The sequence below is a fragment of the Erithacus rubecula genome (assembly GCF_903797595.1).
Source record: "Erithacus rubecula genome assembly, chromosome: 33".
NCBI lineage: Eukaryota > Metazoa > Chordata > Aves > Passeriformes > Muscicapidae > Erithacus > Erithacus rubecula.
In genome coordinates, this window is record NC_136683.1 from 116994 (window position 1) to 129517 (window position 12524).

Consider the following 12524-nt stretch of genomic DNA (forward strand, 5'->3'; position numbering starts at 1 on the left):
ATATGTGCAACCGGTGCTGGCGGAGGCAGCATCTGGGTCGGGACATTGGGCGTGGTTTGAGCTATGAAATTGGTCAATTCTCTGGGGGGCAGTGGAGTTGGAAGGTGCTCCGCTTCTGCGGGAGTAACATAACTGGGCCGCGAGCTGTCCCAATGGGGAGAGGGTCGCATGCGGCCCAATTGCCCCCTCCACCGCCCGTTTCCCTGCTTTTTATTGTGGATGCAACACCGAGCAATGTGACCCTTTTTCCCACAAATCCAGCAAGGTCATCTCGGCCTTGACCAGGAGTGGTCCGTAGGTGGTGGCTGGCCGTGAATGTTATGGCTTTGGATGGCCATTACCTCTGCTACAGCTGCACCGACTGCTGCTTGGAGTGGAGCTACCGTGGCGCCGACCGCAACTTGAACCGGGGCTAAATTTTCCTCTTTTGCCACATGCTTGATTATGGTTGCAATGCTGGCACCAGGAGGCAGTGATCGCAATAGCTCTTTGGTGGACTGGTTGCATTGTTGCCTTATACAGCCTTCCAGCACTGGCCCTTTTGCCTCTGGTGGCAGATCTGAGGCGTCTATAGCTGCCTGAAGGCGATCAACAAATGTGGTAAAGCGCTCACTTTCGGCCTGCCTAATGGTAGTCCATGGTGGTGGCTTAGCAACTACTCTGCACACTGTGCGGATGGCTTCTCTCACGGCGTGGGTTGTGGCAGCGACCTCAGAGGCTCTTAAGCCCTGTGCCTGTGCGTGTGGACTGATCATTCCTGGGTCTCGACCCATTAGGCGCTGTACACTTGAATTACGCAATGGGTGCTGATCTCCGTTTACTTTGGCAAGTATTTTTTCTAAGTTGTCTTCCCATTCTTGTTTAAAAACAATCATGCCTGCTCCATCAAAAATCATAAGACATGTTTGCTTAATATCAAAGGGAAGCATGTCATCATTGCCAAAGAGACCGTCTATTAAGGTGGAGACCATTGCGGAATTGATCCCTTTTTCAGCAATGGCTTTTGCGATGGCCTGCACATCTTTGGGGTTCACCAGGGAGTCTGCTGGCAAGCTATTTTATAGTCTTCTTACTGGAAAAATTCACCCTGCTGTTTCGGGTAGGTCAGCAAGTGCTGTTTGGATTTTTCTCCAATCTGTCAGGGGCATAGATTGGGAAGGGTTCTTTTTATTTGCATGCCATGGGGTTCGGTTCACAAATTTAGCAAAGGTTGCCGGCATGAAATTTGCATCTGAATCAGAACCCGAATCGGAATCGGAATTGGGCTTTTTATATTTAAACTCCTCGCACCACCCGTTCCGGCTCGGCCTTAAGGCTCTCTCGACCTAACTCTCTGACTGTGTTATGGGCTGATGTTTGGACTAGCTCCTCTCCTTGCTTCCCCCGTGCAGCTGCCGGTCCCTCCCTCGGGCTGTTTTATCTAGGCTGGTGTTTTCCGGCTCTCTCTCTTGCTGTGCTTCGGTTGTGGGCTGTGTCTTGCTATGGCCGTCTGCTTAGCTGTAACCCCCTCCCCTGGCTGCTTTGGCCGTTTTTTCCCCTTTCCCCCAGCTGTTTTGCCTGTGCCCCTGTTTTGGCTTGTCTTGGGTTTGCTTTTGCTTGTCTTGGGCTCGCTTTAGCTTGTCTTGGGCTTGCTTTGGGCCTGCTCCTGGCTGCCCCTCCCCCTCTCTCCCTTCTCCCCGCTCCAGGGATTTGCACTGACTCCGGAGGACGAGGATCTGGACTTTGGGGGCCGCTCCTGGAGGTCGGCTTGGGAGGCTCTGCCGCTCTCCCCGGCGAGGACCGGCTGGGTTCGTCTCATCTGGGTTTGGGTTGGGGAGTGTTTCTTTTGTATTTTTGTTAAATAATTTTGTAATTTTGTTAAATTTGTTAAATTGCAGATGCTTCACCAGTGGTCGGGGGTCTCTCCTCCTTTCGGGCTCTTGTTTCCCATGAAGGCTCCGGGTCTTCCTCAGTGTCACTGTTTGACCTTGCAGGTGGCACAAGCACATTATGCTTAGGGTTATAGAATTAAATATATGTTCCCACAACAGGCCTCAGCCCAGTGTCCAATGCTTTGGAATCATCCCCATTTGGCCCAATTCAAGGTTGAAAATTTTATTTCTAGTTACTGTTCTTAGGCCTGTACCCTTACCATCCTCACTGCCACCAAACATCTGGAGGATGATTCCATCTGCTTTGTTTAACCATTTCCTTTATCCCTTTTTGATTTATAACAATTAAATACAATTTTTCTATTGATTATAAAGCAACAATTTTGCAAATATTGTTGCAATTTAATTCGCACGAATCACATATATTACAGTAATTGTCTAATTTCACGTGTTATTAATTATGTCTGGTATCGGAAACTTTTTTGGTTGATATACCTGAATTATTCCTGACTGTTGTAAGTTTCTGGTCTCACTAGACACATTGTTTTGTTATTCCTTTCATGTTCTTAGAAAAAGTCATACATGCTTTTAGGATAACAGAAAGAAATTAAATGAGCTTCTAAAGAAATCTGAGTTATGCAATATTTATATAAAAAAAATTAAAAGCCTTTTAGGTAAGGCTCCTGAATTTAATGTACAATGACAAAGCCTAATTGATTCACTAACATAAAGAGAAAATATGCATATGTTTTTATCATCAGCAGGTTCAGAGTAGTCATCTATTCAATTGACTCCACAAAAATGAGGCCCAGTGAGAAATCACTGAACCACCATGCAGCTTTAATGACCTGAACAGGAGCAGGACTGCCAGAACAAAGTTCTGTCTGAAAAATCAGAACAGCAATTTAGCAAGAATCCTGCACCCACCCACCACCTCTGCTGTGTTTCCTGTGTTGCCCACAGCCAGGAGCTGCACAAGCCCTGCAGCCCCAACCTGCAGCACCAGTCCAGAGACACCAGTGCTGCAGCACCAGCCCAGAGCCACCAGTGCTGCAGCTCCTGCCCAGAGACACCAGTGTTGCAGGTCCTGCCTGCAGTCATCGTGTGCTGGTGCCAGAGACACGCAGGTGCTGCTGCTTGGAAATCCAGGGAATTTGGGGAACCCCAGGGTGTACTGTGACCACTGGGGCCAGAAAATGGGGAAGTCACCCACCCATGTGGATCCAGCAGTGAAAGGCCCCAATGATACCCATGAGCAGGACCAGGAAAACAGGGACCCAATGACCAATGCAGGAAGTACCCAACGAGCCTCTGCAGGAAATAGAGGGGACACACTGGGGTCACGGGGCTCACCCCAGAGGTTCTGCAATCCCAGTGACCTCATGAGTTCCGCTCCTGTGCCCTGTTCCATTTGTGCCACTGTCAGGGACAAAGCGAGGGGGAACCTGGGTCATCTGTGATCCAGGGAATCCCAGACCCACACAGGAACCCTGCGTGACCCCACCTGTGCTCCAGTAGTGTCCAGTGGTTCCCTGTGGTGTCACCGCCAGGGCCAGCTCTGGGCTGAGTGCCCAGAAAACGCGGTGCCCGTCCTGTCCCAGCTGGTTGGTGGCCACGCACTGGTAGGTGCCGGAATGTCCCACATTGACGGCCCCAAGCTCCAGGCGGGGACCCTGGGCCACCTCGTGCCCGTCGTGCAGCCAGGTGAAGGTGACAGGGTCTGAGCCCACCTGCACTGAGCAGTGCAGGGTCACAGGGTCGCCTGGGCACACCTGGTGGCATTTGCCACAGGCACTGTAGGGACACACACAGGGCTGAGCCGGGTGGGAGGGGCTGGGAAGACGGGTGAGGGGCAGGGAATGAGGGGTGAGGGAGTGTCAGATGGGGGATGTTGGAGCTTGTGCATGGTGGCACCTGGAGAAGTGCCTTTCAGAGGGAGCCTTTCAGCCGGGACTGTGACTTATGGTAGTGTTTGGCAGTCACCCATTGGAGATGCTGTGGATCAGTTTACCCCCAGCCTGTGGGTCCCACTCACCCAGTGCAATGACATTCAGGAGACAGTCTCAGCCACGCTGTCCCCACTGGTAGTGGCTGCTGTCATTGTCCCCAACGTGCCTCAACTCAAGGCAGGGGCCAGTGCCCAGTGGTGTCCCTGAGCCCCCACAGTGCCTGGAGAAGTAAAGGGGACCTGTCCCTTTGGCACCATACAACTCAGCACCAGGCGGTTGCCCAGTGCCACCTGTGCCCCAGGGGGCTGCACCAACAGGGACACCCCCGAGAGCGGTACCCCTGCAGGGGGACATGGGTGGGATGGGGGATCTGGGAAGGGTGAGACATATGGGGAGTGGCAGGAGGGAAGTATGATGGGGTGGAAGGGGACCCCATGGAGGGACAAGTGGACCCAGAGTGTGGTGCAGTTGAGGCAGGCAGGGATGAGAGACAGGGATGAGATAGGGCAGAGGGGACCCAGGGAGGGATGTGGGGTGGCTCAGAGAGTGGTGGGGTGAGACCAAGGAGGGACTGAGGGGAAGCAGGGAGGGGTGGAAGCAAGCCAAGTATGGAAGGGAGAGCAGAGGATGGAGCTGGGAAATTAGAAGAGGTATGGGATGCCAGGCAAGGATGAGGGGGAATCTAGAGCAGGAACAGGACAAATATGGAGGGAAGTGAGAGGGACATGGGAAGCCTGGGTGACCCAGGGATGGAAGGAAGGAGGGATGTGGGACTCAGGCAGTGGTGGAGGAAAGCTGGGAAGATGGTGGGTTTTCCCGTCCCCATTCCCACATTCACCATGTACTGGCACTGTCACTGTCAATGGTGCTGACTTCTCCCAGCTCGGTGATGGCCCAGAGCTCACCCAGCCCCCGCAGCGGTAGCGGCCTCTGTGGTGCAGCTGCAGGGGGACAGCTTGGTCCCACAGAGGGGTCCCCCCAGATCCTTGTCCCCGTAGTAAAACCGTACTCCAGTTACCGTGGTATCCTGCCAGCCCAGGCAGCACAGTGTCCCCCTCCAGCAGTTCCCATGCCAGCAGCTGCAGCAGAAGACACTCTGTGGGACAGGAAGGACCTGTCACATCTGGGGAGTCTGGAGGATCCCAAAGGCCTTGGGAGGCACCAGGGGTCCCCCATTGTTACGGGGGCGTCCCAGTACTCTGGGATGCTCTGGGATGGTACTGTGTGCAGGGGACGGGCTCTGGTCACATGAGGGGTGTGACTCAGGAATGGAGCCCACCCAGAGCTGTCAGGAACCCTGTGGTTGCCAGGGCACACCTCCCCCTCACCATTTAACACCGTCAAAAAGGGGCTGAGCCCAGTGCCATGTCTGTCACACGTGTATGTTCCACTCTCAGTGACAGTGAAGCATTTGGGTCCCTTCTCCTATCAGTGTCGCCCGTCCTTGTACCAGGTGGTGGCACCGGCGTTCCCCGAGCCCTGACAGGCCAATGTCACCCAGTCCCACAGCACCACCAACTCTCCAGTGAGGCCAAGATTCTGGGCTGGAAGGGAGATGGAACAGAGCTGGGTGGGGGTGGCCCTGCAGGGACAGCAGCACCTGGGGGGCCATCTCCACTTCACAGTTTCCCTGTTCCTATTCTCCTGTTGCTGTCCCCACAGCCATCCCACGACTCTGGTCACACTGGGGTCCATGTCCATGCCCTGGCTCTTTTTGCCTTGGGGACCACAGGGTACCCCACAGCCCCCCTGTGCCCCCTCCCCACTGCTCTCTGTCTCATCAGGGCCCATCCTCAGGGCGTCAGGGCCTTTCCCGGGGCACTCATCCCACAGGAGCAGCGCCACCTTCCCGGCCATCGCGGTGTCCCCGACCATGGGCACAGGCTGTCAATCGCTGCTGGGGCTACCTGTCCCCTGGCTGGCAGCTCTTGGGAAAAAGGGGAAGGAAGAGAGTTCAGGTCTTATCTCAGTGTGGTGGTGGCCCTTGTTGGGGGCCGGGTGTCCACAATCTGGGGACAGGGAAGAGACAGGCTGGGGACAAGGCTGGGTGGCACAAGGTGGGACATGGAGTTCCCAGGAGTGGGGGGCTCAGAGGGTGTGGGGAGCCAGGGATGAGTGTCCAGGGGAATGGGGGGTCCTGGGAGAATCAAGGTCCTGTGGGAAAGGGCATTGTAGGGGGTGGAATTTTGGGGAGAGGTTTCCTTGGGAATGGGGCTTCTAGCCCATAGAGATCCAGGGGATTGGCCATTTTGGGATGGGTTCCCAGGGAGGGGGACATAAGGAATGGAGGTCCCTTGATTGGAGTCCCAGGGGAATGGGGGTGCCAGGTGTGGCCAGTGGCTGGGCAGGCTCGTGTGTCACAGCTCCTTCCCTGGATGCCTCAGATTTTGGAGTGAACCAGCAGAGCCCACCAAATGTGTTGGTGGCCTGGGTCACCCCAGGCAGGTTCTGAGGGGCTCTGGGTCTGTGTCCCCCATAGTGAGGAGACTCTGGGGATCCCCTGAGTCCCCCCAGCCCTGGTGACTCCCCCTCCTCAGAACACCCCATTCCCCTGGACACCACCCCTGGCTCCCCACACCCTCTGTGCCCCCCACTGCTGGGAACTCCATGGCCCATCTTGTGCCACCCAGCCTTGTCCAACAAGGTCCCCAGCTTGAGGCCACCCTGCCCCCACCATGGGCCACCACCATACTGAGAAAAGACCTGAGCTCACTTCCTTCCCCTTTATCCCAAGGCGTGCCAGCCAGGGGACAGGTGGCCCCAACAGTGAGTGACAGCAGGTGCCCATGGATGGCCGGGAAGGTGGCACTGCTCCTGTGGGGGGAGGGATTAGGGGACAGGAATGGGACTGGGACAGTGTCCTAGTCTTGGGTTTCTCCTTTGCCTCGAGATCACCCCAGTGGGACACGAAGGTGGTTCAAACCCTGGTTTTCTCTGAAGCCGCTGAAGAGAGATTGCTGGAGACGGTTTTCTCTTGTTCCAAGGATTGTTTATTATTTCTTATCTCAGGCATTTTTTGCCTTGCCAGCAGAGGTCTGCTCAGCCTGTCATCCATGGTGGAATCTGCCTGGTGAAGGCAGGGCTTATCTTATATAGTTTGTATTACGTATCACATGTTTACAAAATTTTCCCAATACAATACAATTTTATTAAATGGTCCAGCCCTGACCCCATCCAATTCAAGAGTGCCGTCATGTCACCCAACATGGATGACATGGAGAAAAAGGAGGAAAAGGTGTCCACCCCCCAAATTCTCCATCTTGGCCATGTGTCCCTTATCATAAAGAGTCAAAAAAACCTATTTATCTACGTTCTAACAATCTAATTTACACTTCACTAATTTTGGTAGCTTGTTTCCATTCTCTTTGTGCTGACAACTTCCCCCAGGGGTTAGAATTCAGCACCTGTGACACCAGGGTCTCACTCAGCGGTCTTTGAGACCCTTGCCAGGGGAGTTTTGAGACCCACAAGGAGGCCAGGGGTATGCCCTGGGCTCCCACATCTCCCCCCACTGCTTGCAGCAAAAACACCCTTTTCACAGCTTTGTTCAAGGCGCGCTGAGTGCATGGGATTATGCATGGCAAAGCAATGAGTATAGCAATATATATAATATATATATATAAATATATAAATATATAAAATATATATAAAAACCTATTTTCAAAATTTATTTTTACAAAGGTAAAAGATTAAAAAGGTCTACCAGACCATCCAGGCACGATAACTGTGCTAGAACTTGGAAGGATGGTTTGTTTGACACTACAATATAATTGCTATATACATTCTGATTCAGAGTAACATCCATTGTTTGGTTCTTTATCACTCCCAAAACATCAAATACAATTCAAAAATCCATTATCGAACCAAAAATTTCTAATTCTTTTGGTTTGAAAAAGGCCACAGGCAGAAATTGAACCCACACATGCCATCCATTCACAAGAGTTGTCACAACTCACATCACCCATGCAGGGATGCCCTCTGGAACGGGCCATTCTTTCACTGGCAATCCCACCAGACATGCTGAAAATGACTTTTTTTGCCTGGAATGCCTCAAACAAATTGTGTCCAACCCCACTTCCATACTAAATTTTCCCAAACATTCTCTCTTGGCGGCATCACTGGTAAATCCGCTTTTTCACCTGACATAGTTGACAAAAGAAAAGATACAACAGCATATAAACAATCATGTTTCACTGTCAGTCTTTAAGTCTTTTATATCTTGTTTGAAGAGAAGTTCACATCCTTTTTCCTTGATGTCTGCCAACACTCCCCTTGGAATCCTGGCGGCTTGTTGTGCTGGATCATTGTGAGGAGGGTCTCCTGCTAATTCTGTCATGGTGTGGTTAGCATTAGCACCACCTTGGTATTTCTTTCACAGCTCCTCCAAAGCTCTTCTCTATCTGCTCTCCCACATAAGTCCTTGTGTGTCAGTAAGTATCAATGACACAAGAGATTTCATGTCATATGAAGTCAAGTCATATTCATTGAGAATACCTTTTAAAAGCTGTTTAAAATATGAAGATCCCAGTCCATAATAGCTAATTGCCTTAATAAAATTTTTAACTAAATCATGATTTAATTTTTGCCATGTTGGGTTTTGTCCTTGTGGGTCATAATTGATTGACATGGCTATTTCACCAGTCCCAATTGCAGGACATTCTCTGCTTCTTGTCAAGTCCATTCTAATATTTGCCCAATGAACTAAAGTATCTTGAGCTGCTGTTGCAGGTCTGTGTGTCTCTACAGGCATTTGTCTGTTCAAAGGTGTTACTTGTTGAAATTGAGGCCAAGCTGCTGCCTCATTCATTTTTTGATTCATTGGTATTGTAGAAATCTGTGGTCCTTGCTGCATTGTTCATTGAAAAGTCCCTTCCCGTCATTGTCATCAACCTTGTTCTTCCCTTTATTATCACTTGTGCTGTCATTTCTGAATCTGTAAGAATTGTCCTTGAAGATCTGTAAGATAGGAAAACCCATTCTATAATTAAAAGAGTGTCTTTTTTGTGTTTGTCCCACTGAAAAATCAAACCATATAGCTGTGTTTCTTCTCTCAACACTGCTAAATGGAATGGTAAAGAGTCCACATATCAGTGTGCTTGTCTGTCTTGTATCATTTCTGCAACTTTTTGCAAGTTTGCTTGTGTTTCTGGCGTAAGAGTCCTGGGGGATTTGATGTTGTCGTCTCCTTTCAGAAGATCAAACAACGATGAAAGGTCTTCATTCGTGATTCCCAAAATTGATCTCATCCAGTTGATCTCTCCAACGAGTTGCTGCAGGTCTTGGAGATTGTTGACTTTTGAGCTGATCTCTAATTTTTGAGGTTTGATTGTCTGTTTGGTGATTTTCCATCCAAGGTATTTCCAGGGTGCGATTTCTTGAATCTTTGAAGTGCTGACTTCGAGTCCTGCTTTTTGCATTTCTTCGATCACACAAGCACGGACTTCTTGCAGTTCTTGGTTTGTTGACGCAGCAATGAGCAAATTGTCCATTTGGTGTATGATTCTTGCTTTGGGATATTTGTGTCTTGCTGGAGCCAAAGTTTGTGCCACATACCATTGACAAATCGTTGGCAAGTTCTTGAGGCCTTGGGGTAAAACAACCCAATGATACCTCTTCATTGGCTCTTCTCTGTTCAAACTTGAAACAGAAAATGCCATCCGGTGAGCATCGTCTTCATGAAGTGGAATCCTGAAAAAGCAGACTTTGAGGTCAATAACAATAACAAGAGGCCAGTCTCTGGGAATCATTGTGAGTGATGGAAGTCCTTGCTGAAGAGGTCCCATCTCCGCCACTATTTCATTCAATTTTCTGAGGTCATGAAGCAATCTCCACGATCCAGAATATTTTTTTCAGATGACAAACACTGGAAAATTCCAAGGGCTGTTTGTCGGTTTTATGTGTCCTTATTCTAGTTGTTCTTTCACTAAAGTTTCCAATGCACTTGTTGGGGGTTGAGTGTTTTTCTATTACTGTGTCAATTGAAAGAATTTTTCCCATTATCATGCCAATGGAGCTGGCCGGGTTACACCCAGGATCTCTGATGACTCTAGACAAAAGGGGTGGGTGGGAATGGCTCCCAGAGGGGCCTCTGAGGTTTCCGGGAGAGGACTCGTGTTTCCAGCGAGCTCGGAGGAGGACGCCCGGGATCTTCAGCCCACGCGGCCGGAGCACAGGAGAGCCAGACCCTCTGCGATCACCTGCCCTGCATCTGCCCCGTTCCAGCCTCCTGCCTCTGCGGACACAGTTGATTGCCCGGACACACACGGTGAGCGAGGAGCCGCCCGCTCCAGCCCGTTCCCACCAGAGACCAGCGTGGCCACTGCCGCCCCCCCTCCCCCTCCTCCTGCCTCTGTCCCGCCTGCCCTTGGCAGCTCCGGACTGGGACTAAGCACAGACAACGTGCTTGCATCTAAAGGGACTGACACCAAGTTATCTGTTCTGTTCTGTTAGCAATTTTAACAACTGCTGTTGTTTTCAGCTTGTACAGTTAGATATATTAGTAAAAGAGCTGTTATTCCCACCCCCTTATCTCTGCCTCAGAGTCCTTGATTCAAACAATTATAATACTTGGGGGGAGTGGAACCAAAGTCTCTGATTCAAAAGGAAACTTCTGCCTTTACTGGCAGACACCTGTTCTTTCAAACCAGGACAGAATTTGGCACCCAACGTGGGGCAGAGGGCACTGACTTGAGAGTTAAGACAGGAATAACAGCTCTCTTAACTGGCAATATGTTATCTGGTTTAATCTGGTTTGTGTTCCATGTGGTCACAGCCATCTCCCTCCAATTTGCAAGCCCTTACTTGAATATGGGCCCCCTCACGAAGGTTACTGTAGCTATTATCCGATTTGTTTGGTGGATTGATTATGTCAGGAATTCATGTTTTTTTAATTTTTTCTGGGAAGCGGTTGCATGGATCCGGAGCTATCGTACTCTAACTGCGTGTTTCTGGGGTTATTTCAGTAATTGTACTTGCTGTGAGGTAACGAGTGCAAGGGAAATTTTCTGCCAACCCATCACCCAGTTTTTTGAGGCTACCCCACCGGTTCTCAAGGATTTCAGATCTGTTTTAATTGCCACTGTTATTATACAGTGGCTGGTGTTGCTGATAGGCCTGTTCTACTTAGCATTCAGAAACAAGGGAATATTGGCTTGGAAAACAACTCTGATACCTGCCGTAGGGACTAGGGATGTTGCCCCAGAACCTGCCTCTGCCCCAGGGACTAGGGATGTTGCCCCAGAACCTACCTCCGCCCCTAGGGACTAGGGATGTTGCCCCAGAACCTGCCTCTGCCGCAGGGACTAGGGATGTTGTCCCAGAACCTGCCTCTGCCACAGGGACTAGGAATGCTGCCCCAGAGCCTAACACTGCACCACAGCCCACCGCAGAAATGAGCCACCCAGAGTGGGTGGGGGCTCTAGTGAAGGACATAAGTCAGATGTTGAAGGAGCATAGCCAGATGATGAAGGAGTATTTTTCTCCAGCTGGTGAGAAACCCTACCCATGCCCTAAAGAGGGAGAGTCAGATGGTGCTGCAGTGGAACCCGTAGATGTTGTATCTGTCCAGGTTCCAGCTGGATCACAGGAGCAGCCACAGCCAGCAGCAGTTGCTCCTGTGGAAACTAGGAAATCTAAGATTAAAACGAGGCACTTAGATAATGGGGATCAGCAAGGAGGGTCCTCACAACCAGCAAGGGAGCCAGAGGTTGAGATTGTCACCGAGTCCCTCTCATACGATAGTCTCCGTAACCTGCGTAAAGACATTGCTCGGCGGGGGCGTGAGCCCTTTACAACTTGGTTACTCCGGGTCTGGGACCTTACGAGAACAGGTGTACAACTGGATGGAACTGAGGCCAGGACTTTGGGGTCCTTGGCCCAGGATTTAGGTGTGGACCAGATATTCGTAAGGGAGCAAGGCCTCCTTTCCCTCTGGGACCGGCTTTTAATGAGTGTGAGAGAGAAGTTTGTACACAGAGAGAGAATGCAGGAGCACCACCGTAGGATGCGCTGGAAGACCCTTGAGGAAGGGATCCAGCAGCTGAGAGAGAAAGCAGTATTAGAGGTACTCTTTGGGAGGGATGGACAGCATGACAATGACTCTGACAAGGTCAGGTGCACAGGGCAAGATGTTATGGAATTTGGCAACCTTGGGTCCATCTCAATATACCACCTACATAGCAATGATTAATGCCGATAACAGTCCAGAGACAGTGTGTTCGGTTGCCAAAAAATTCAGAAATTTTGAGAGCATGATGAATGGCCCAATGCAGGCCAATGTCTCTGCCGTGGCCAGGGACCTCCAACAGGTCGAAGATAGGATGAGGGATATGAGGGAGGAGATGATGGAGAGAATTGAGGAAGTGAGGAAAATCAGCGTAGCACCAGTATGAGTCACAGGCCCCCAAGTCAGAGCTGCACGTCCCCCAGCTAGGGAAAGAGGGTACACTTCATGGGCTGACCTGTGGTTTTTCCTGCGAGACCATGGGGAAGACATGGGAAAATGGGATGGGAAACCCACTTCTGTCCTGGCAGCACAGGTGCGTCAGCTCAGGGAGGGAAATGCTAAACAAGGGAACCGCACTAAAATGAAGGTAGCCTCAACCTCCCACAAGCAAGGTGCAGGGTATTACAGCAAGGAGGATGTTCTGTCAGATCCCCTGGAAGGAACCTCCACTATGTATGCCCAGGAAAGAAATAATAACCA

The 12524-nt window shown here is 50.8% G+C and overlaps 2 protein-coding genes across 2 annotated transcripts in view; both read right to left on the bottom strand.

Annotated features, from left to right (window-relative positions):
* LOC306813751 (Fc receptor-like A) overlaps window positions 1–5701 on the bottom strand; it is a gene marked incomplete at its 3' end in the record, with an annotated part of 54335 nt that extends 48634 nt beyond the window's left edge. Inside the window, exon 1 of the mRNA XM_079329350.1 lies at window positions 5647–5701. Within this exon, the coding sequence (XP_079185476.1) occupies window positions 5647–5695 (49 nt within the window). The 5' untranslated portion in view covers window positions 5696–5701. The remainder of the gene's footprint in view (window positions 1–5646) is intronic.
* The window catches only part of LOC306813837 (low affinity immunoglobulin gamma Fc region receptor II-like), a gene marked incomplete at its 3' end in the record, with an annotated part of 110655 nt that overhangs the window by 76884 nt on the left and 21247 nt on the right, over window positions 1–12524 (bottom strand). The window lies entirely within an intron of this gene.